Source organism: Chanodichthys erythropterus, chromosome 10 (assembly GCF_024489055.1).
Source record: "Chanodichthys erythropterus isolate Z2021 chromosome 10, ASM2448905v1, whole genome shotgun sequence".
Classification (NCBI taxonomy): Eukaryota; Metazoa; Chordata; class Actinopteri; order Cypriniformes; family Xenocyprididae; genus Chanodichthys; species Chanodichthys erythropterus.
The window spans coordinates 22,808,167-22,835,271 of record NC_090230.1 but is presented as its reverse complement, the minus strand read 5'-3'; the positions used below and the strand labels follow the sequence as shown (position 1 = coordinate 22,835,271).

Below are 27,105 nucleotides of genomic sequence, written 5' to 3'. Positions count from 1 at the left end.
GTTGTTTTCCTCTTTCCTTCAATGATTCTGTCTGTTAACAGCAGGTGTTCATCACTAGTGCTTAATTATCTCATTAACTTCCCTTTTGAATGGTCTTGATCTCGGTCTTGGAGGGTCAGGTCTTGACTACACCTCTGGTTAACCTTCCTGACCCATTTATGCCAAGTTTACGAGTTAACGAGTTCGCCGACAGGTTGGGCTGTGAACGGGGGAAAATCAGCGAGTGATCGGTGCTCACAAATCTTTATGTGTGAACTACTGAATGACGCATCAAAGAGGCTCGCTGGCGCATCGCTGACACCTTGCAGACACCAGACAAATATCTAGCATGCTAAATATCTGGAGCTGTCGGCCGACTCAATATCCTGTGGTGTCACGTATCACTGATGTCTATGGAAGCAGAAATAACAATACATTCAAATATAATTTGCTGATGTTTATTCATATCATATACACATTGTGTAAGAAACTAAAGCTCACTCACTCTATTGTTCTCCCAGTTCACCGGCCACATGTATTTCAGGACAAATGAATGAATTCACGTTATATATTAACACCAAGGTCATTAAATAGGTTTTTAAATGACAAAACACTCACTTGCACATATTTGAGAATCTGAATATCAGATAGTTGATGAAACGGTGAGAAAAGCAATAAATCTGCCATACAGTGTGGGCAGCTGGCCGCGGTGTGTCACGTGACGACCATGACGTGTTGTCATGGAAACAATAAAGGAAACGTTTTAAAACAGCCGCCTTAACTATGGGATGTCAGCCAGAATGTTTTAAAATTACGTGTAAATGGGTTATTTTAATTTTAATTGAATTTAATTCAAAATTTAATGTAATTTCCTCCCAACATCCATTTTCAATTAAAGTTGTTGGGTGACAGAGTTGTCGTCAGCTCGTGTAATGTGTAAACTCCTGTTGCAGATCATTTACGTAGTGTCACATAATGTGAACACCACAACGACTTCAAGACTCCACAGCAAGTCACATAGTCTGAACAGCACAGCGATCTGCCGACATTTAAAGTCCTGTAGTGTGAACTTGGCTTTACTGTGTTAAAATCATTAAAACAGTGAATGTGTCAGAATTAGCACAAGCGTTGTCCCTAAACTCACACATTGATGTGTAAGAGTTTAACACATTTTGAGTCAGTTTTAACACATCCTTTCTAAGAGTGTGTAGTGTTAAAAATAAAGGACAAAAAATGACTATTCACAGTTTGCATTTTTGTTTCAGCCAATGATAAAAAAAGAATTAGACTTATATAATAATAATAATAATAAAATACAAAATGACTTCATACCACTGTTCTTTTAAAGGTTTTGCGTGAACAGTAAATCTCATATATCTTGTTAAATGATCTGTAATACTTACATCCTGTTGAACTGCTGTATGGATCCTGCGGCGACAGTAAATCACACCAACAGCGGCAGCTGCAAACACCAGCAGAACAACAACAACACCAATCGCTATTCCTGCTGCAGCACCTGAAGACAGATCTGAATCTGGAACACCTGAAGACAGACAGACATCACTAGAGAGTGATTAATGATGATACAGCCAGTATTTCACAGTATCTTTGTCTGATTATTACACATTTATACTTTGGTCATCAGGCGAATGACATTGATTCAACTGATAACAACAGAAGCCGCCATTTGTTAAAACAGCATCAGCACTTTGAGCTCAACTGGAATCAGTGGTGCTATCAGGACAAACTGGCTGATATTATGTATTTTTCATGTTAATAACATTAGTCAAAGTGTTATTTTCCACAACCCAACACTTATTGAAATGTTTTGCAAATTCCTCAAAGGAAAATCCATTGAATGACTGAATTATTTACATACCAGTGACAGTGACACTGAATCTCTTCACTCTGGTGATGCTGAAGCTGCTGTTGTTGATGATAATCTCTAGTTTATAATCTCCAGAGTCTGTGTTTCTGGTGTTCATGATGGTCAGAGATCCAGTCTGATGATCCAGCTTCAGTCTGTCTCTGAATCTCTCTTTACACTGAACATCTGTACAGATCTTACTCTGATCTCCAGTGATTTCAGCCATGAGAGTCTCATTAAAATACCACGTCATCTCATCATTTGGGCTTTTTATTACACCAGGATCTAAAGTAACAGATTCTCCCTCCTTGACTGTCTTCACTTCATCTCGTTCAGCAGCAGAAACACCTGAAACACAGATACTGGAGGATGTTTTTGTGGTTTAAATAATAAATAAAAAAACCTTCACAACATGAGAAACTGTGAACACCACTGCCACAGAACAAGCCCTTTGTTGACTTTAGATCTGAAAAGAAACATTTATTTCATACTTTGCTTATATCAAATTCTCATTTAAACATAATAAGAGAAGCTGATCAGAGATGGAGTGATTAGACACTTTCAACTGTCAGAGCTCAACTGCAGCTTCTAAAAATGTAACTTAAAGTTTGCCAATATAATTGATTAAGATTTAAATCAAAACAGACCGTGATGTAAACTACACAGTAAAGAGAGTATCTATACTGTAAGTGAACTAATATTCAGGAAAACTCTGAATATCATTGTAAAAAATAAACACCAACAATGTGCTTTAAACATAACTAAATAAAACTAAATAAACAAAATTTAAACATTAATTAATGACTCACCACTGACAGAAACACTGAAGATCTTTTCACTGTCGCTGCTGCTGAAGATGATCTTTAGTTTATATCCTCCAGAGTCTGTGTCTATGATGTTCATGATGGTCAGAGATCCAGTCTGATGATCCAGCTTCAGTCTGTGTCTGAATCTCTCAGTACCTTCATTACACTGAACATCTGTACAGATATCACTGAAATCTCCACTGATTTGTGCGATGCGAATACTGCTGAAATACCATTTAATATCTTCTTGATGTTTTGTTTGAACACCAGTGTGTAGAGTGACTGAATCTCCCTCCATCACTGACACTCCATTTGAACCAACATCAGAAGCACCTAAGCAAAATACACAATAGTGCATGTTTTTCTACAGGTCATTATGGAGCCCATTATGGACATGACATGTATGAAAAAATAGTAGGCTAAATCGTGCGCACAATTTACTATTTGGTTCCCTCGATTTACTAAAACGTGCGCACAATTTAGCCTACTATTTCGTTCCCTCGATATATAAATCATGCGCATGATTTATAAATCGAGGGAACGAATTAGTAATAGTGCACTCGATTTATTTATTTATTTTTTCTTGCGTGTCATGTGCGGGGCTCCGTAGATCATAAAGATTGTGGGCAGAGAAATATGTCTGTATATATATTGTAACACATATAAACAAACAGCAGAAGAGATTTACACATTAACTCATCTATGCATCAGACAAACAGACACGAGTCTCATGAATGTGGCCTAAACACAAAATCGAGCCTGATATACATTTTTGACCCCCTTTCTTTCTACATATACGCATTTATATAATCAACATTTTGATAAACTCATAATAAACATCACATAGGTGAATAGTAACCAAAATGGCCTACTTCTACCGCATTGACTCGAGTAGATCTATAATACAGTGCCTTGTTTTCTCATATATTTTAGTTCTAAACAACTCACCTAAATAACGTCTTCAGGCAACGTTTGGGACTATATTTTATGAATCAAGCAGAAGCTTTTAATCAAGCTACATTGGATCAGCTTATGCACTGATATGAAGCGTCAACTTTTAAGTTAGCCTACTTGTTTACACCTATACGTGACCTTTACAAAAGGCCCATTTTATTTCGTTTCAATTGCATTAGCGTCGTTCTTCTGTGATGAAAATCCATTTCTGTGACACTAACCCACCCAGCCAGCGGCAAAAATGCGCAGGAGGCCTATGCCACAGAAATCCACTTAACACTGTAAAAGAGATCTTACACACAGAAAAGATCTTACCGTGGCCAAGTAAAAACAAAACCACTACAAGAACATTAAAGAAAAGCGTCATTCTTTTGCTCTAATGTGAGCACAGCTCAAATTACTAAAGTGAAAGTAAAACTAGGACTGGGAGCCTCCATATGGAAAGAGAGCGATGACGTAGTAAACGACGTTGCTTCTATGGCAAGCCGTTTAGCTTAAATTGTTCCCAGTGAGGCTACTCGCAGTAATCGCATTTTTACTATAAGAATTAAATTAGAGCTCAATAATTGAATTCTTACTAGTAGCTATAATGATTAGAGAGCTCTCTAATTCAATTGTTACTAGTAATAATGCAATTGCAGAGCTCTCTAATTCAGTTAACAATTGAATTAAAGAGCTCTCTAATTTAGTTCTTACTACTAACAAATATTATTAAAGTGCTCTCTAATTCAATTGTTAACTAGTAGAACTGAATTAGAGAGCTCTGCAATTGGAATTCTTACTAGTAAAAACATAATTGTAGAGCTCTAAATATAGAGTATAGAGTAGAGCTCTGACCATTACGGAGCCACTAAAGGGACATAGTGGTAGAAAAAAAAATGGGAAGGAAGAAAAATTTAACTTGGTGGTGGAAAAAAATTTGGGATGGGAGGATTTTTTTTTTTTTTTTTCAAATCTTTTGCGTTCCCACGCAAAACTTTTGCGTTCCCTCGCAAAGTTATAATCGTTCCCTTGCTGTGAGCTCGGACAAACACTTCCTCTTTAATGTCCCGCTGGCTGGCAGTAGTGTTTCAGTTAGTAACATACGTTAATAATGCACACAAATAATGCGCGGCTCATAGAGTTTGAACTTGTTGGACTCAAAAATGAAGAAATGCAGTCAGTGCTTATGTCAAGCAGTTCAGTTGGCAATATATTCACAGATTCGAGCTTCCCGGATAATAACTCGTGAGCTAAACGTTGTTAAAAACAGAAATTCAGCTACTTCCAATAGTAACCTAGACAACAAGCTACAACAACCCAATTTTCCTCAAATGTGTTTTATAATAAATTGGTCTCTATGAGCAGGTGGCGGAGATACACGCCTGAAGGGACCGTCTGAAAAGTGCAAAACCCAACACTTAGTTTGATAAAAAAATATATATATATGATTATTTTGTTTATGATTATTAATTATTAAATAAAATAATATAATAATAACTTCACTGTTTTTAGTAAAAATATGAAATAAATTGTAATGCCATCAAATCCAGTAAGCCATTATCATGCAAAAGCTGTTGAATGTAAGCTGTGTACCAACATCATTTGTGTAAAGAAGGCCTTTATGTGCTACTTGCCAAACTAAGTATTGTAGTACCTATAACCAGCAGGAGAGCAGTGATGTATGAACTGAATTTGGTGACAGTACAGTGTGTTACAGTGAAGTTATTGTAATATAAAATGAGCAAAAGGGTTTCGGGTTTTGCACTTTTCAGACGGTCCCTTCAGGCGTGTATCTCCGCCGCCTGCTCATAGAGACCAATTTATTATAAAACACATTTGAGGAAAATTGGGTTGTTGTAGCTTGTTGTCTAGGTTACTATGATTAGAAGTAGCTGCATTTGTGTTTTAACAACGTTTAGCTCACGAGTTATTAATCCGGGAAGCTCGAATCTGTGAATATATTGCCAACTTAACTGCTTGACATAAGCACTGACTGCATTCATTTTTGAGTCCAACAAGTTCAAACTCTATTAATTATGTGCATTATTAACGTATGTTACTAACTGAAACACTACTGCCAGCCAGCGGGACACTAAAGAGGAAGTGTTTGTCCGAGCTCACAGCAAGGGAACGATTATAACTTTGCGAGGGAACGCAAAAGTTTTGCGTGGGAACGCAATCTTTGCAAGGGAACGCAAAACATCTTTGCGAGGGAACGCAATCTTTGCAAGGGAACGCAAAACATCTTTGCGAGGGAACGCAATCTTTGCAAGAGAACGCAAAACATCTTTGCGAGGGAACGCAAAAGATTTGAAAAAAAAAAAATTTCCACCACCAAGTAAAATTTCCTTCCTTCCCATTTTTTTTTCTACCACCATGTCCCTTTAGGGGCTCTGTAGGCCTTTAACCCAGTGACTCAGGAAGGCAAAGTTCAGGTGAAGAAGAGAAAAGGAAATCCACTTGCTGGTAGATTTTGTAACTACACATTCTGACCGCAATAAAGGTTTGTATTTTACCCCCTCTCGCCAGGGCTATGGTAAAATATCTTCTAACTAAATAAACATGAATGTTACAGGTCAAGAGTTTGTTGTTGGTCTGTTGGTCTTTTAAGTCAAAGATAAAAGCATGTACCCCATGAGAAGGCTTCAATGAGAAGCATAACTGCTTTATCCCTTCAATCATTGAATATTGTTTTTGTTGCTGTTCTTCTTGATGACTTCTTGGTTGGATACGTCTGAGCATACCTGGTAAACTGGTCAACTACAACCTACAAAGACACATTTACTCCATTCCAAGTGGTAAATGTGTCTTTGAGTACATATAGGTTGTAGTTGACAATTTACCAGATATGCTCAAACGTATCCAACCAAGAAGTAATCTAGAAGATGTATGTTTTGTATTCTTAAGTTGTCCTCTGGCCAACCAAATGAACACTGCATGATTCATGCAGCAGCACAAGTCAGAAGTCAGATTGGTAGCATTCAGAATATTCTAAAGATCTTATATTTGAAGATCGGATCATTACGCCATTATGGAGATAAAGCTGGTCATAGGAGTCTGGGCAGAGGACTTGTCTGGTTCTCGTGGTCTTTGATGAGGATCTATTCTAATGGCTGACGTGTCAATGAGGTCTTCACAGGGGATCATCAAGTTGAAACCATTTCTGCTGACATTCAGGGCTGTGATGAGGTTGTGTCTAGGTGCAGGTCCACCATCTGATCTGGATACAGTAATTTCAGGGATAAGGAGGAGACAGACAAATATTAGCATAGATCCCATTCTTCCCATGATGTAACAGTACACTGGATGTTTTGTGACGTGTTCCTGATTCCAAAAGCTGTCATACTGTCATTTGAACCAGTGTCTGTGAGTTAGGGGAGGTGTGATGCACAAAAGGGGCACTTGCAAGACTGTTTTTAAAGTATCCTATATCTAGAAACTAGAAGAATTGATACTCTGCAGAGAAATCTGCTACACCTTGCAAATAACTTACCATCACTGTTATCTGAGATGCCAACTGCAGCAGGAAAGATAAAGACCACAAACACAGGATCTAAAACAGAAAAAGGTACTTTAGTGAACATCGAAACACAATTTTTAATACATACAGTATTTTATTTGACTGTAAAGCTGTTTTGAGGTTCATAAGACAAGAACAAACTTCTTCACCTATGAGATGTTTGTCCAGATCAAACCACATATCTGAAGAAAACCACAGCAGCTTTCATTCTGACTCAGATGAGCTGCGGGATTAACAATGCGAGACGGAAGAAAAAAAATGATAGGGTCTACTGACAGTTTCGAAGCTCACACATCAGAGATCTCTCTCAGAGAGTGTGCAATCCCGATGTACACATATACACAGAATTAGAGTGCTGCAAAGTATCTGTCTTGGTGAGTGTTCAGACAAACATAATCTGTTATGTCTTAAATGAACATTTGGTTAACAGTTGGGGAAAAACATCTGATGTGTAACTTTATTTTAGATCCGTGCATTTCAGCAGGTCTTAATATAGATCTGTGTCAATGTTAATCAAACTTGATTGAACTACATTAGCTTTAATAATCAGTTCATTTGTAATTAACACACTAAAGTGATTTTTATGTGATGCACTTGAATTTATATATACTATTTAATATGATTTTGCCCATTTTGCCAGCACAAGTCACATGTACAAAACTATAATGTTTTTAATTTTGATTAATCACAAAAAAATGCTTCATTTTTTTTAAAATTACTGACATTTAAAAGGCACAATATGCAAGATATTTGGATGAAAATATCCAAAAACCACTAGAACACTGTTATATATTTTGTTGACTTGTGTACTTACATTATCCCAAATGTTTACAAGAATTTAGATCCAGACAAATAAACAATTTTAACCCAGACACAGACCATGTCCGTGCATCCCCTATCAATGACATCATACCCACATATCTTGTTTCTTGATTTACAGCGAGTACATGCCTAATATCGATCTATCTTACTGCAGCATGCAACACGTGTCTCATAGCCGCTGAGCGAACGCATAACTTTATAACAATTTTCAACACACTCAAATGTATCTATCAGCCTCATTTCTGTTCCCACAACACTCACCCTGCTCTGCTTCATAAAGTAACATTAATAATCTCATCCATGAACATGATTTCTGCCCGAGTCCCATCCCGATTCTTTTCCACTGGCTGTGAGGTGAAAACAATGTGCTGAACAATCCCATCAGCAACATCTGGACATCACTTCCCTCTGTCACACATACGGCAGAGCTGATATATGTGATTATTTACTGAGCTGATCTCGGTCTTCAGTTGTAGATCAAACAGATTCACTTACATTAATGACTGTCTCTCTTTTACTCTCCTTCAGTTCCTCCAAACTCAGTTTCTCTGAGAGTGTTCATCTCTGCTGCTGTTGCTGCTGGTGGTTTTCTGTTGATTGTAACTGCTATCAGTATCTTCTGCATCAACAGGAAATGCAAAAAAGTAGGTCAGGAGATCAAAAAATGCATGCAAACCAGGAGAAAATGCAGACCCAGGAGAAAAACAAAACTGATTTAGCATTGTCGAAAAATGGTAATATCATTTTGACTGTTTCAAGAAGTTGTTGCTGTTAGTTAGCGTGATTAAAGTTTTGTGTGGAATTGCATCAGATGTTCAGTGAACGGATGTGGATAGTCAGCCCTGTTCATAACCTACCTTCAGATATATTAAATGATTAGATCAATTTCCCTATGTGCTGAAATCCACATAAATCTAATTCTTATTCCTATATGATTTAGTTTGTACAGAGTTTCATATATTTCATACACAACATCAGGTCTATTTTGAGATGATAAAAACTGTAAAGAAACCAATGCTGATAAATTATCAGAGTACATTACTGCCATTTTAAGCTTATTATGTTCTAACCATTGTACTGCATTTAACTGCAAATACTGTTAAATGGTCAGGTGTTCTTTCCCTAATATTTATCTTTAACTCTGGAATAACAAAGTCAGTATTTCCACTCTTTGGTTCTTTTGACTTATCAGTAAAATATCACAATAAAAGCCTTGTGCATTGTTCTCAGTCTTTTATAAACTATATCTGCCCAATTTCTAAACATCCAAGGTGGTGTCATTGGATAAGGTACTGTGTGACTATACTTTTTTTCTTTTAATCCCATTTCTTTAGCCATATTATTTGATGACCAAACAAAATATTCTCCCTTTGCTTTCATAATTTCCCTACATGGGCTAAGGGCCTTTACTGTAGGGTGTTTTTCTTAATTACAACCTTTTAAATTTGCCCAATAATTCATCATCAGCTGATTGTATCTTAAATTCAGAGGTAATTCACCCATCTCCACTTGAATCGCACAAGCTGGAGATGATTTTGTAGCCCCACGGCAGATTCTCAAAGCTTGATTTTGTATTATTTCCAATTTCTTTAGCAGTATCTTTGCAGCGGATTAATACACTACACTTCCATACTCTATCACTGGTCTTATTAAACATATACATCTCTCACGGCTCTTCTACTAGCACCCCAATCCGAACCTGTTAAACATCTCATTATATTTAAAATCATCTTGCATTTTCTTTATATGATCACTCCAAGTCTATATCAATATATCAATATCAGAAAAGAGGAATGGGCTGATTACACTACCCTGTGGAGCAGCAGTGATGTCTCGCTCTCATTGAAGTATATGCGCGAGACATCACTGCTGTTGTCAGAGCGCAATCAGACCTCACGAATCGAGTGATGAATGCCGTTGGACATAGTGGTGTATTAGAGGTAAAAAATGATATAAATACTGTTCGGTTTATCACACAAACCGATCGTTTCGTGTCTTAGGACATTAATGTGTCGTCATGAGCCGCAGGGTTTAATTTGGATTTGTCTATGCAAGTTTTATTTACTCTTATAGTAGAAGTTCCCATCCACTAGCATTATTTGACTGACAGACCGCAACGGTTGGAGTTGAAAATCATCGTTTGTGTTCTACTGAAGAAACAAAGTCACCTACATCTTGGATGCGCTGGGGGTAAGCAGATAAACATCACATTCATTTTTGGGTGAACTATCCCTTTAACACACACCTATACATGGACGGTAGCCGACAATAATGAACAGAAACAAGGGCACTTAAATACAAGTGCAAATGAGGTGATGATGACATACAGCTGACAGTGATGACTAAAATAAAAAAAACATGACAACGACCTAGTGGTGGGAAACGGTGCAGGCAGGAAAACAAAAGCCTTGTCCAAATTTCCACACTTGCGGCCTTTGCACTTGACCACTTGTCTACTTAAATGATGTATTTCCTGCATTTGGCTCAAGCAGGCGTGAAGACCGCAAGTGTGTGTAGAACTTTTGATTACCTGATGGGACACACTTATAGTCTTGTAAACAAATGCAAGCGTTTACAGCTTTTAATTATTATTTTCAGTACTCTGCATTTTAAAATACACTTCTAAATGTCTGTTCAGTGGTCGATATGTAACTAACAGAAGATATATTAAAATTGTGGTGCTTCTTTAAGTGATAAAAAATGTTTTTGCATCAATAAAATGCGCAACACTTTATATTTTACTACCAAATTATATGTAATATATAATTAATTTAACTTACAGTCATATATTTTCCCTGTCATCTCACGATTTTGGGGCATGTGAGTTCCCAAAAATAACGCATGATGGGATACGCTTATCCTCGAATACCGCTCAGAAGCGGTATTCAAGGTAGTGTGTGTGTAGTGTGCATTAAGGGCACTGCACTTCGGCATTTTTAAGACATGAGACAGTCTTGCGCACTTACTTATGAGAGCAACAATTCTTTTTTTCAGATCCTCAGAGAGTTCTTTGCCATGAGGTGCCATGTTGAACTTCCAGTGACCAGTATGAGAGAGAGAGCGTACCACTAACAAGTCACATGACACCAGGGAGAGAAAATGGCTAATTGGGCCCAATTTGGACATTTTCACTTAGGGTTGCACTCACTTTTGTAGCCAGCAGTTTAGACATTAATGAGTGATGAGTTATTTTTGAGGGGACAGCAAAATTACACTGTTATTCAAGCTGTACACTCACTACTTAACATTGTAGCTAAGTGTCATTTCTTGTTTTGACACATGAAAAGATATAATAAAATATTTACAAAAATGTGAGGGGTGTATTTACTTTTGTGAGATACTGTATTTCATATCAAAATATTTTAATCCAATTAAAAGTTCTTCCCTTTATTCCAATTTTGTCGAGCATAATCAACAGTCCCTCTTTCCATATCACATCATATGATTTTTCTCTGTCTAAAAATATTGCCATTATTGATTCCTTGTTAATTTGGGCTTCTTTTTTTCCCTTTCTGTTTCCAAACAAACTACTGGATACATAGTTCCTCAAGTTAAAGCCCACTTTCTTTCCAGTCACATGAATGCTTTAATTTGCGTGTCAGAATGTTTGAATCTAAAACATTGCTCTACACTACTCTTACCACAAGATGGCACTTTCCTTGCAGAAAATCAGAGAAGGAGCCTGTGTATGCAAATTTCACCATAACAAGATGATCAAAACAGAATGAGCTGATACAGGCCCTGACTCACATCTTTTAGTCCATATTTATTCTCTGCTACTACACAAGCAGTAGATCTACTCAAAATATAGGACATCCAGATTCATGTTTTTAGCTCAACGTGCATGGAGATTGACTAACTTTATTAATATTGTTTTGCCTCAGTGTCAAACAGTTTGTTGTGTTTTTTTCCCCCCAGTAGACTGAATAATCTCAAAAAGCTGTAAATAGTAACAGGACAGGAAGAAACTCTTCACCTACAAACTAAACACATGCTCTGAATTTCCCAGTGTCACCAACATATGTTTATCCACCCAATGGATCAAACCAAGTTTAGAAAACAAACCACAGCAGGTTTCAGTTTGACTCCTCAGCCGCCTTACGATCACATGTGCCATCAAAGTGCAAAACAAGACCAGCCGCCTAGGTCTGGCAGTTGCTCAAAATGGGCTGTGAAAGCCTTGATGACGACACACTTTATTCTCAAAGGTCAGATTCTGTGATGACAAGGACGATGTGTGTTGCATGTTTTTTCTTAGACAAGTTCCTGTATTTAATCAATCTTGATATCGAATATCTGATATTCAAAGACAACACACAAAACATTAACACAAATTAAGATTATGCTATCTAGTAAATATATATTCTTAATTCAATCGCATCCACTTCTTCAGCTACAGTCAATGCAAAAATTGTGTGGTCTTCCATGAATGACGTTGGTTCAGCACACTACAGAAAGCAGGAAGTGTCTGACCTGACGCCCGTCTCTGTCCTCCCCCGCCTGCAACCAGATGATTTCACCAGCCGGTGGCAGGCTAGTGTAGAATCTCGAAAAAGCCTATAGTCCCTACAATAACAGACCTGTGCATCTAATAAATTATTCATTCAAGAATGTTATGCAAGTTTACTGCAACAGTGGAGCCTTGAACTTCACATACTTTTGAAAATCCAGTTGATCTTGGAAAGCGCTCATTGTCACACCTGAAAACATGACGACGTTCTTCTTCCACGAGGGGGTTTCGCGTCACAGCATTTGTTTTCAGTCGGACCATTAAAGAACATGACACACACATCTCCCGGACATCCTGTAAAATTCAACCAACCAGATGACAACTTTGAAAATCCTGAAGTGACAAACACACACACACACACACACACACACATGTTTGTTTTTGTGAATTGTGGGGACTTTCCATAGACTTCAATGCATTTTACACTGAACAAACTGTACATTCTATCCCCCTACCCTGCCCCTACCCCTAAACCTAACCCTCACAGGAAACTGTGCAAACTTTTACTTTTTCACAAAAACTCATTCTATATGATTTATAAACCCATTTACATTGTGGGGACCGCTGGCTGGTCCCCACGATGTAGGTGAACTCAGGTTTATATTACATCATGGGGACATTTGGTCCCCACAATGTAATATAAACAAAAGCACACACACACACACACACACACACACACACACACACACACACACAAACACACACAAACACTTTTGCATGCACACACACAAACACACACACACACAACTTCCGTTAATTTCTGCTTATTGCTATTGGATTTATTTACATTTTTTTATCATTTGTTATTCTAAAGTCAATAATGTTTTACATTTGGTTTATTGAAATAAATATTTTGTAAATACAAACAAAATCTTAAATGATTAGTTCACTTTCAAATGAAAATTTCCTGATAATTTGCTCACCCCCATGTCATCCCAAGATGTTCATGTCCTTCTTTCTTCAGTTGAAAAGAAATTAAGGTTTCTGATGAAAACATTCCAGGATTTTTCTCCTTATAGTGGACTTCAATGGACTCCAAACGGCTGAAGGTAAAAATTACAGTTTCAGTGCAGCTTCAAAGAGCTCTACACGATCCCAGATGAAGATTAAGGGTCTTATCTAGCGAAACGATCTGTCATTTTCTAAAAAAAAAGTGTATTACTGCCCTACACAGGTCAAAGTTTGAACTAAATTCTCATATACAATATGCTTGTGCAAGTATATAACAATTAGTTCAAACTTTAACCTGTGGAGGGCAGCAATACACTTCTGTCTACACTGCCGGAATTCTAATCTCTAAGAAGAAGAGAGCTAGTTCAAGACAAGCATTTGTGGTTAAAACATATATAATTTTAATTTTTATTTTTTATTTTTTAGAAAGTGACAGATCGTTTCGCTAGATAAGACCCTTATTCTTCATCTGGGATCGAGTAGAGCTCTTTGAAGCTGCACTGAAACTGTAATTTTGATCTTCAACTGTCTGGAGGCCATTGAAGTCCACTATAAGGAGAAAAATCCTGGAATGTTTTCATCAAAAACCTTAATTTCTTTTCAACTGAATAAAGAAAGACAAACATCTTGGATGACATGGGGGTGAGTAAATTATCAGGAAATTTTCATTTGAAAGTGGACTAATCCTTTAAGGATATTTTTTCTTGCATTTTAGTTATATTTTTGCAAATTTATATGGTATTATTGCAAACATAGACACTTCAGAACTCCCTAAACAACCAAAACAACTTTCACAAAAAATATTTATTTTAATGTATTTTGTTTAAATATAATATTTTTTAAAAATGATTTGATGAGTTGGCCACATACAGAAAAAAATGAATGGATCTCTATGGCCCTCTGCTGGATGTATATGGTCAAAACACTTCAGTTCTAAACCTTCAGTGCCAACATTTTTTTCTAACCAGCTTCCTCCAACACCTAGATCAATATCCAGAAACAATTTATATTTAATTTAGATGATCATTAATGTAATTTTTCAGAAAAATGTAATGTTTCATATGCACGCTAATGGTGTAGTTGAGTAATTTTGCAGTAAATAGGTAAAAAAAATACCAGATATCCCCCAAAACACAGCATAAATGTATAGCTGAGAAGTAAATAAAAAATGTATATCATATGTATTTAAAAAAGTACATTTTTACACAATTGCTCTGTAAATGTGTGGGGTCCAAATTGACCCCAAAGAACCTGAATGTATAGGGGAAATGAGGGCCATAAGAAGGTTAACTGTGTACTCACTAAACTTAAGAATAAATAAACAATTTTAATATCACTAGAGTTATGATTAATTTCACCATGAAATGTAGTCCATCCACAATTCACACAATATTCTTCTACTTTTAGCTATTTGAAACAGTAGGGTAACTACAGTCTCAGAACAAAGGCTGTCACTGGTGCGGTACCCTTTTGAAAGGCACTAAAGTGTACTAATACTAATATGAACCCCTAACCTTTTTATAAACATTATGAATATTTTTTTTTTTATCGATTAAGTAATTAAAAACTATAACCTTATATCATATGCAAAAGCAGCATGTGAACTAGGAGTGTCAAACGCTGTCATGGGAGGATTCACACAACACCTTTTGCAGTTCTGCTGTTAATCACACACTGAACCACTGGAGAAAATGTGTCACAAGTTGGTTTTGTTCTGTTTGTGCTGCTGGAGTCTGACTGGTAAGTTAAAAAACATTTTTTATGGCTTGTTTTAAATTTCAGACTAATAAAGCTGCTGCTACTGTTCAAATTAGATTATTTTTATCTGCTGTTATGTACCAATTTAATTATGAATATAATACAAGATCTACTAACTTTGAATTCAGGTCTCTGTTGGGTTTAGGAAGTTTACATCGGAATTTCCAGGTCTGGAAAAAATGTCATGAAAATAATGGAAATCTCAACAGAAAGTGTGAACTTTCCGTTGAGCTGCTTTCAAATATCAGGTCATTTTTTGTCCATATTTCATGTGTGTGTGTGTGTGAGTATATTTAAAAATACTTCTGCAGTGATCATAAACATCTACAAATGTCATGGAAATTCACTGATCAAAATGTGCAGGAACCTTATAGTTCATATGAGACTATCCAGCGATCTAATGATCTAAATCTCTCATTTATTGAAAAAATTTTTTATTTAAAATATCCAGCACAATTAAATGTGTATTTCAATCTGCAATAATTATCATGTATTTATTTTCAATAAATGATGAAACTTTAAACTCTCTACATTTCAAAACAAATTAAGATTAAGGATGTGTCGCACTAGTAAGGATTAAGCTTTAATCTAGATTAAATCAAGGTTTATCTAATAATTCTGTTGTGCCAAAATTTAAAATATGACTTACTTTTCAACCATCATTTTGATCCTAGTGTTGCTTAACATTTAAAATAGATCAACTTTAACCCTGTTACTTTATATTAAATTAAATTAAAAGTTGTTGCTGTTTTAGGAAACCTGTTTGCTTTGAGTTCATATCTGGGGTTAATGCATTTATGTGTTTAATACATTAATATTTAGTGTGAATATCCAGTGTATTACTGTGTGTTGGGTTTAAAGTTGACAGTTGTGAAATGGATTATAATACTTATTGTGGTAGAAAACACTGTGGCATTAAGCTGCGATGAAGGGGGCCTGAAGGTTGTGACATTTTGTTATATGTGGTTATCTGTCTTTTTCATAAATTATGCTGCCATATTACTCCATTCATTTCTACTTTAAATATATTTCCAAGCAATCTGTAAGCGCTGCGGCAATGTTTGCTCTTTCTGTTTAATTCTAACAGTCACTCAGTAGACCACTTTATAAAGACACTGATATTTTACATCACCATATTTTACATTTCTCCAGGTGTGTTTGGTGAATCAGTGTCAGTGATGGAGGGAGATTCTGTCACTTTATACAACAATGTTACTGAAATACATGAAGGCTACGACATACTGTGGAAATTTGGAGCTGAAAACTCTCTGATAGCTAAAATGAAGAAAAAGAATCAAACCTTCTACACATATAATGTTCCTGATGGGAGATTCAGAGACAGACTGAAGCTGGATCATCAAACTGGATCTCTGACCATCACAAAGATCACAACTGAACATGCTGGAGATTATAAATTAGAGATAAGTGGAGCAAAAGAATCAACAAAAATATTCAATGTTTCTGTCTATGGTGAGTAGAGATCATTTGTCCAAACATTTACATATTCTATTTACATATTCAAATGTTTAATCATTTTAGAGTTTGAGATGACAGACAGATTCAGTGCCAGTTGACAAACTAAACACTCACTCAACTTATTGCACAGATTCACTACAATTCACAACATTAAATACAAGCCGATTATCGTGTTCATATTCCTGTTTATTCTCCCATGTTTTTCAGCTCGTCTGCCTGTTCCTGTCATCAGCAGTAACTCTTCACAATGTTCTTCATCATCATCAAATTGTTCATTGGTGTGTTCAGCTGTGAATGTGAGTCATGTGACTCTCTCCTGGTACAAAGGAAACAGTTTATTGTCCAGCATCAGTGTGTCTGATCTCAGCATCAGTCTCTCTCTACCTCTGGAGGTGGAATATCAGGATAAAAACACCTACAGCTGTGTGCTGAACAATCCCATCAGCAACCAGACTCAACATCTGGACATCACTCACCTCTGTCACACATGTGCAGGTACAACAGAGATGATATATGTGATTATTTACTGATCTGATCTCTGTCTTCTGTTGATTCGCTTACAATAATGACTGTCTCTCTTTTACTCTCCTTCAGCTCCTCTAGTCTCTCTGATAGTGTTGATCTCTGCTGCTTCTGCTGCTGTTGGATCTCTGTTGATTGTTGCTGCCGTCGGGATCTTTTGCATCTGCAAGAAATATAGAAAAACTGATAAAGAAGGCAAGTGTTATTTTATCATTTTAAACAATAAATGAAATAATTCTTTAAAAAATGTGCTGATAGCCATATTTTATCATTTAATTAAAATTATCCTCATAATTTTGTAGTTAACATTACACTCATCATAATACGTCTATTTGCATATAATGACTGGACGCTGCTGTTTACTTATCTCACTCACAAAATAAAAAACAACAGACTGCATTTCTCAAACTACATCAATGTTGAAAATGCAAAAACATAACTTTTTTTTTTTTAAATTAAGAAATAAAAAAGATTTCTCCATTTTATATACAATCTTACATGCAGCTGCTGCTCAAAGTAAAATCTATATCAGTGATGACTTTTGCCTGTTAAGCCTGAATGCTCATTAAATAAAACGCCCTTTTTAACCATCTAATTTCTGTTTGATTTATGTGTAAATATTCGTGTGATTTATGTGTAACTCTAAATTTAAGGCTAAACACTCTTTTTAGGAACTTTTTGCATGTGGAAAAAGTAACAGGCCTAATGGCAAATTAAATTTGTTAATGCAGTTTGGTGTTAAATTTGAAAGCCCTAATAGTAACACAAAGTTAAGATTGAGTTTTGTGGTTTTAATTCATCTATTATTGCTGTTGAAACAGTTGAGACTTGTGAAGTCGAGATCACTTACGCTGAGACGAAATTCTACAAGAGAAACTCACAGAAAACGGTAAGAAAATGTACTGTTCATTTGTTCAGTATTTGTATAATAAAAGTCATATGTAGATCAGTGTGCACTTTTGATTTTGTCTATAATATTTAAGTCCATTTCCAGCACTTGAGAAGAAAAAATATGCTCTGGTAAATCATAATTAGAACAAAAAGTTAAAATTATGACATACTAAATCAAAATTATACAGTTAAAAATGTAAAATGTCATGTTTAAAACAACTCTAAAAAGTTGAAAATATCACATACAAAGTTCAAAAAATGAGATTAAAAACTTAAAATGTAACTTAAGTACAGTGTGTCATAATTTGGAATTTTTAATCTCATAATCTGGACTTTGTATGTCACTTTTTTATGATTTACCATGATTAGCTTCATTTCTTTTTTCTTATGGTCAGGCCTGTCACTATAACTACTTTTGTTGGCTGATATACTGTTCCAGAGAAAATTGCGATAAACTATATTATTGTGATTTTAAGACATTTGTTTATGCCACTGAATAATGATAATATAACAGCATAATAATGCATGCACAAGATGCTGCAAAAGACGGTCAAACATCCATCTAATGCACTTTACACAGAAAACAATGGGGAAAAAAAGCCCCCAGAAAAAGTGGAATGCAAAAAATGCATTCTCTCCCTTATGAAACCTGCTTAATGCTAGCTGTGAGAGAGCACCATTTTGCGTTTTTACATTTATATACATCAGTGAATTGTGGCTTTGAGTCTATTAAGATTTATGCTTACATACTGGAGTTATCAGGAAAACACTATAATTCTTTTCACCTGTCGATGTCTGATCTTTCCTTATATTGTGTGACAAGTTTATATATCGATTATTGCAACAGGCCCAGTGGCAGTAATGAGCTTTCACAGTAAAATGATCTATCACATAAATCTTACACACAACCAAACCATGTGTTTATAAAAGAATTGTTACTTTATTATTATTATTATATCTTGTGTTATGAATTTTCACAGAAAGTTGAAGTGGAGAGTCATGTGGAATATGCACCAATCGTGTTCAGAAGATGACCAAACTTCAAGGTTTTTCTAAGTATCAGACCCTTATTTGATCATTTTCATTGGGAACCTCCTGCAACGACCTCCGACTCTGAGTCTATGGATGAGTTTTGGGATTGTGAGAATCACCATGTTACATCAGGAGATAGATAAGACATACAGCAGGGATCCTAAAGGGATAAATCATGTAAATGGTGTGGTCTGCTGCAGCATTTTCATGTTTGCAGAACATAGTTGCAAACTAATCATCAAAAGGTGACAAAGTGAACCGTGCCGTGGGCTCATTTATTTATATCTGTACACAACTGTGGTTTGATCCGTTGGGTAGATAAACAGCTTGTGCATGAGAATGAGTCTGCTGCTGGATGTTTGCATTTGATGTCAGTTAGTGTCTGTCTGAGGTGTCAATAAAGCAAGCGTGTGTCTGAGGCGTCAATAACCCGTCTGTTCGAGTGTGTGACTGAGGTGTCAACAGTGCGTCAGTGCGAGTGTGTCTGAGGTGTCAGTCTGTGTGGACAGAGAGTCGTTGCAAGGATTTTTGCATTTTACTCACATGAAACCGTTGATTTCTGCTCTACAGGGAAGCCATTTTACTACATAATACTGAACTCATTAGTTTGATGTTTGACAAAAAGGTCTCTCAAGTCAAACAGTGATATTACTGTGAAAAATGTAAATATTATATATGGCATGCTGATCTTATGCAGTGATCCAGCAGTGCTACACTCTCAGGTACACCACTGTACCTTATTTACCCCTTATTAGTACCTAAATGTTTGAGAAAGTCCCTTCAGTGACACCTGAGAGTGTAGTTTCAGTAGATATTTCCAGCTCAAGTGTTATTTCTGCAGAACTATTCTTGATACTTGTTTTTTCTTTGTAATAAAGGTTATATCATGCACTGGCACACTGGGTTATTTTAAGAATACATGCAATTATTTACAATTCATGATTTGTGTTTGATGGTTGTCAAAAAGTTATTTTGTTTTATAATAACAGGCTCCTGTCTGTAGGTAAAACAATGGTTGAAATTTAGTGTAAGATCAATAACATAATCAGACAGAAAATCTCACCTTAAGTTTCCACTGATAATGGTGAAGATCAGACACAAATACATGAGGACTGCTCAAGATATCCGTTCCTGCTCCATCTCCAGCTCTGTAAAGCCACCTGAGGATCAGGGAACAAAACATGAGGAACGGGGAGAAAGAGTGTCATCCAACAAACTTGTTTTTGTTTTTTAAGAAGAAGAAAAAATCATTATCAAATAAGTGGTTAATGAAGTGTTTAGGTAGATTTCAGTACCTATGCTAGTGTGCTCAGAGTGGGTGTTTACTGGTCAAAAGAACCACATCTCTGACATCTGTGATAATAAAGTCTCGAGTCCCTCCTTCAGTGTGGGTCTGAGGGACTTTTCACATAGAAGGTCTGATCTGTAATAACAGCATGAGGAATCATTCATGTCTGAAACACAGGACTCAAACATTATTGGTAAAGTTTACACGCTTAAGTTCAACAGCTTAAACAGCTCGTGCGCTAGTTTATGAAAACATTCTTTCATTCAAATAAAGTGAGTTTCTCAAGCTACATGATAATAAAACATTAATACACGGTGCAGTGACAGTAAATGACCCTCTGTTGTTTATACACCCGCAGCACGAAAACTAGCACAACCTAGCGATATATTTGTGTGTGTTGATCTGTTTCATTTTACGTAAATTACATCCCGCATCAAATGTATGTCTCCACCTAAAGCTTCTGTATTGTACACCTAAAAACAGGACTACATGTATAGGAACTCACAGAAAGTTGATACACACCCTCAATAGTGAAACTAATACAGCGTTTGACCGCTTGAGGATACTTCTTCTAGGGTTTATTGGCGGTTAGTAAACAACGACCTGGTGCATTACCGCCACCAACTGGTATGGAGTGTGGACCGGTCTACATTGTACATTACTAAAAAAAAACAAACAAAGAAAACAAAAAAACACACTTAAATTAGTTTCTCTAAGGTATTGAAACAATAAATTATTACATATTCTGACTTCTTTCGTAAGAAAATATTTTAAATCAGTGTGTTTTCAGCTTTCCTAAGTTTTGGATCAAATAGGCCTACCTTTTTTATATTTCTGACAATATCATAACATGTTCCTCCTGCCCACAGAAATCATATTTTCCTGTGTTATGTACCTATTGTGAACAGTGTTTAATTTAGCCCAGTGTGTTGTTCAACCTAAGCCTTGAATCATCTCGTCCCTCATTTTCCTTCTGGCATTCCTTATTTTGTCTCCCTTTCCTTTAAATCCTGCAAAACCATTGCTCTTTTCTTGCTTTGAATTTGAATTTTTTAATTGAGTTTGCCATTTTTCCTTCAATCTATTTTTTATAATGCTCTTGACTTCTGCAATGCTGATGCTTAGAAACAAATGTTGCCTTCAATTTAAATCAACTTGGCTTTTTAAGTCATTTAAACTTAAACCGCATTAAACTGATTTAATGAGTTTGGTCTTGTTTAAAAAAAAAAAAAAAAAAATCACTAAAAAAAAGCATCACTACTATTGCTCATAATAGAGATTTTAATAATGTCCACCACTTAAAAAAGAAAATCAAAAGAATTTCTAAACCATAAACATATTTTTTCTTATATTTTTTTTCTTTACATCATTTCTTTTTTAAGACAGTGGTGTCTGATGTCACATTATTACTGTTTTACTATAGTAAATATTATAATAACTTACTGTCTGTAATGTAACTGTATTAGAGCGACATCTATAGTCACAACTAAATTCAACACTCAAAGAAACCAGTTATTATTGAATCAGGTGATTTTAATGACATACATGAACAATCAAATATCCTTCAAGTTATTTTTTGCTTGTTTCAGAAAAATAGGGTGTTTATATAAGCTAATGAAAAGTTAAAGAGAAAACAAAACCAAGAAACAAAAACATATCTAAAATTATTCTGCTTTTTTTAACCACAAAATAAAACTTCTTCATATGCAAAGATCATTTACAATATTTCAACAGCTTATTAAAATGCTGGAAAAGTAGTGTTAATGAAACAAAATCATCTGTCCAGCTCTTATTTCTTTATATTTGGCAAATTTTAACTACATATTCCACCATATCCACCTTTTAAAAAAAATAAGTCAAAGCTGAAGACAGACAGTCTTACCAAATAAAAAAGAAACATCTCTGTCAAATTAAATAAACATTCAAGTGAAGGCAGATCATCTCATAGTGACAGTGTTAATGCTCATAAACAGATGAAGAAAACACATTACATACATCACACTAAACATGCTTCATGAACAGAGATGCAGAGATGGATGTTCATATTTAACACCCCACAGATCTTCATCTTCATCCTCACATTAAACACAAGACCTGGCAGTAATATTATCTAATCAGCACCTCAATATCACTATTTTAAACAGGAAGACATAACTCAATTGTGATTAAAAAAGTATAAATAAAAAACATGTTTTGATTTGATGTAACATTGACAGTCTTTGTCCTTGTCTTTATCAGTAGTGCAGAGTCAGTACCGGAGAACTGATTGATTGACAGCTGCCTTCAAACGCTCAGTTGTGTATTTGTGAAGATGATTTTAAGTGATCAGTCAAATACACTGTTTGGTCATAATGTCTGTCTGTCAAGGTATTCATATAAAAACAGTCAGTTATAAGAGGATGTAAACAGACGGCACAAAGTAACTGGTATTTCAAACCAGATCAGTGCAAATGACAAGAAACAGAGAAATCTCTCACTGTTTCTGTCTGGATCACTTTAGCAGCTTTAATAACCTACACTCTAAAAATTGCTGGGTTAAAAACAATATGGACAAACCCAGCAAATGGGTTAAATGTTTGCCCAACCTGCTGGGTAGTTTTATTTAACTATTGTTTAAAAATTACTGTATTGCTTGTTTAAAATGAACCAAAAATAGGTTGGAAAGTAACATTTACTCATATGTTTAGTAAATTAACATTTATTAATAAAGATTAATGAATAATAATTAAACCATAAACATTTATTAAATTGCTTATTAATAAAAGTTTGCATTTTGATTATTATTGTTGCCTCTATTAAATGTAATTATGTGCCTGATTTTGAATTTCCAACCTATTTTGGGTTCATTTTAAGTCAGCCAAATAGTAATTTTTAAACAATATTTGGGTTGATTAAAACTGCCCAGCACGTTGGTCAGACATTTAACCCAACTGCTGGGTCAAAACAACTCAGTCGCTGTGTTTGTCCATTTTCAAACCAACTTGGGATATTTTTAACCCAGAATTTTTAAGAGTGTACACATACTGCAAAACATCAAGCACTCTGTGATCTATTGCTGGTAATGTGTTACTTTATTCTTATTTTAATGCCGATTTATTGCTTAACCGCCTTTTTTGGAAGCAATATTTAAGCAAATGAAACACTTAAAACGTAATTGACCCTTTCATTGAGTTTGATCCTCTCCCGTTCTCACGTCCTCTTTTCTGCCCCCCTTTTCACTGACTAAAGGAACACTGGACGTTCTTTTATCATCAGTCAGATTAGTAAAGTGGATCTTTTTTTTCTGTAATAAAACACAGATTAACAAAAGGTAAAAGAAATGAACAGGACTGATTATTCAGTTAAACAAACACAAAGATACTATAAAATTAATATTGGAATTGTGTTTGAGGAATTGAGTGTGTTTTTTTTTTCTAAGTATTGGACTACTATCTTAAAGTAGAATGTTTCTCTTAACAAACCTTCAGTCTGATAAACTACTGTCATCTTTTGTACCGCATTAATACAACAGTAATGTGTGAATGCCAAAGACCACTTACGTTTTTGTGACAGTAAATCACAGCAGCAACTGCAACAAGCAGCACCAGAACAGCAGCACTTATTCCTGCTATGGTAAATGAAGACAGAGCCACACCTGTAATAATAAAAGACAGACGCCCCCATCGATTTTACTGATATTTCTGATGAATATTTACACTTTTCTGTTTAGAGCTCAGTTTAATGATATTGTTTTAACTGATTTGTGTTTTATTTTTCAGTTTAAGCAGCATCTCAACACTGTGAGCTTTGGCCACTGTATTTAAAAAGCTCTGAATGACTAAATTACACTCACCAGTGACAGAAACACGGAATCTCTTAATCCTCATATGTCTAAAGATGTTGCTGATCTCTAGTTTATATTCTCCAGAGTGTGTGTTTCTGGTGTTCATGATGGTCAGAGATCCAGTCTGATGATCCAGCTTCAGTCTGTCTCTGAATCTCTCAGTTCCTTCATTACACTGAACATCTGTACAACTCTTAATGAGATCTCCAGTGATTTTAGCGATGCGAGTGTTGTTGAAATACCATTTAATTCTGTCTTGTTGGTTTGTTTTAACACCAGTGTGTAGACTGAATCTCCCTCAATCACAAACACTGACACTTCATCTGTATCAACACCGAGCAAACCTGAGGAACAAATCAACAGATCATTTTAAATCATTTCACAGATAATGGAAACACACAGGAAAGTGCTGTGAAAATGTTTTTCTACAGATCATTAAGATTGCAGGTAAAGAAATTTGTCTTGCACACAAAAACCACTGAAACTCTTTTTAAGTTTAAATACTGAGTATATTAGTTTCTTTGTGTTTAAGGGACTGTTTACACAACACCGTTCAACTTAAACCAGCTTGTTTAAGCTTAAACCTTTTGCCTGTTCATTTCACATGACATCAGCATTTTAAAGGCTTGAAAATGCAAACTTTTGAAAATGAGTTTCAAACACTAGGCACATAGTTTCTTTACAGAGTCACATGGCAGCAGAATACACCATTTTTAGTCCTTTTCTCAGATCAGAGTGAATAGGGATCAAAAGAAAGGAAAAAACTTTCCCATTTTTAGTAAATCATTGTCCTCTAAACGTAGGCCTACCCTGAGTTTGGCTTTCCTGTTTAGGTTAGTTCAACACTTCTGTGACATATACATGCTGGTATGTTTAGTGGCACAGACGGTTTTCATAACAAACCCAGCGGTTGGGTTAAATGTTTGCCGAACCTGCTGGGCAGTTTTATTTAACTCAACTAGGCTATTGTTTAAAAATTAGGCTACTATATGGCTGGCTTCAAATATGTGCCCTTTAGATGTTTTCCAGATTGAGCGCTCTAGTAAATCACAACATTAAATAGGTTAATTTAAGACTACTGGAGCTATACAAAACAAACAAACAAGCAAAAAAAAACAAAAAACAAAAAACAAAAGACATTTACAATTTAACAAATTAATGACTTCCTATTTGTCTTATGTTCCCGTTTAACATTATAATTTAACAATTTAACATCATAATGCGTTTGATTTTCACTGGTGACGCAACACCAGGAAACAGGGCTAATAATAGTAATATAGCAAATGTGGTAGGCTATAAATAAAAATGTCTTACCAAGCAGGAGCAAAAGACACAAGGGAAAAATACTGAACATAATTTCACAACTGCTCCGACAATAAATCCAGATTCTGTCTATAATTTTTTATGTCGATAGTGATGTGAAAGCGAAAGTAGATCATGGTAGGCAAGAAGCCGGTTAAAAGTTAGCAACACACAAAGTTTGTCATTTCGTTCGTGATGTGACGTTCGACGCCGAAGCTCCGAAACGAGTCTCCAAGGCCTGCGCCTTGACCCTGACCACTCGAATCTGACCCTGACCGCTCGAATCCCAATAGTACTAGTATCCAGCTGTAGAACCGCAGCACCAGCGGTAAAGGCAGTGAGGGGCGGGGCTTATACAGTCAAAAGGGTTGAGCTACCTAAGGCTATAATGTTGTTTTATTAAATATGGGCTATTTTCACATGGATTTTTGATCAGATCGATATTTACAATATTTATAGTTTAAATGAATCACTTGATGTGTAAAGTTATCAATACTGCAATAGGATAATGTGTATACAATGAAATTAAAGAATTCACTTAAGGGTTCACCCAAAAATGACATTTCTGTCATTAAAGGGATAGTTCACCCAAAAATGAAAATTATCCCATGATTTTCTTTGGAGAGCCAGGATATTTTAAAATATATCTCTGATTGTGTTCCTCTGAAAGAAGATAGTCATGAACACTATAGTATGGCTTGAGGGTGAGTAAATTATGGGATAATTTTCATTTTTGGGTGAACTATCCCTTTAAGTACTTACCCTCATGTCATTCCAAACCTGTAAGACCTTTGTTTATCTTCAGAACACAAATTAAGATATTTTTGATGAAATCCTAGAGGTTTTTTATCCTCCATAGAGAGTAGGGGTCGACTGATTATCGGCGTGGCCGATTATCGGCGCCGATATTAAGCATTTTTATTGTTATCGGCATCGGCCATTTTCAAAACCGATTTGCCGATAAAACCATTTTATTTTGAAATGCGCGATCTGGCACTGATCCAGCCACCTCAGTCAGAGCGCACCGCTCTGTGGCCTAGACTAAGCCCCGCCCATCGTCCGTCTGATTTGTTGGGAGTCACGAGCCTGGCCAATCAATACGGCTGGCGCGGCTGGAAAATGTTCCGCTCTCACACCGAAAGCACAGGAGCTGCTTCAGTGATCATCATCACACATCAATAAGTTATCTCTCGAAGGTAAGAATGCAGTAAACGTTCCTGAAGTTGCAATAAATCACTACACTGAAGTTGCAAAACACCTAAATATAATCGATTTATGATGACAAGCCCCGTTCAGTTATTATACTGTGAATTCCCGGTCAATGTCCGTCATTGCAGTGATATGCTTTAACGGATCATCACATCAGTGCTGAGATAGTGAAACTAAAACCTACTTCTCTCATCATTCGGCCAACTTAACGTTATATTGTGAATAGATTATCAACACGAATGAATTCACTCACGTCTGCTGCGGTTTTTTTTTTGTGTTGTTCACATAGCTTCACTGAACAGCGTCCGTTCCGTTAGGGCTCTTAGTCAAAAATATTGCGCATATTTGGAGAAATATTGCTTTATTCTAACATGATTGCAAAATAATTTATCATACAGATTCAGAATTACCAT

The 27,105-nt window shown here is 35.8% G+C and overlaps 1 protein-coding gene across 1 annotated transcript; it reads right to left on the bottom strand.

Annotated features, from left to right (window-relative positions):
• Positions 1-357: 357 nt before the first annotated feature.
• LOC137028189 (uncharacterized) lies at positions 358-27,105 on the bottom strand. Its single transcript, XM_067396960.1, has 9 exons — positions 27,089-27,105; positions 24,191-24,474; positions 23,898-23,992; positions 23,578-23,641; positions 7,082-7,141; positions 2,656-2,985; positions 1,859-2,194; positions 1,383-1,522; positions 358-390 (listed from the first exon to the last, which is right to left on the bottom strand). Exons 1-9 carry the CDS (start codon positions 27,103-27,105, stop codon positions 358-360), a joined length of 1,359 nt encoding a protein of 452 aa, XP_067253061.1.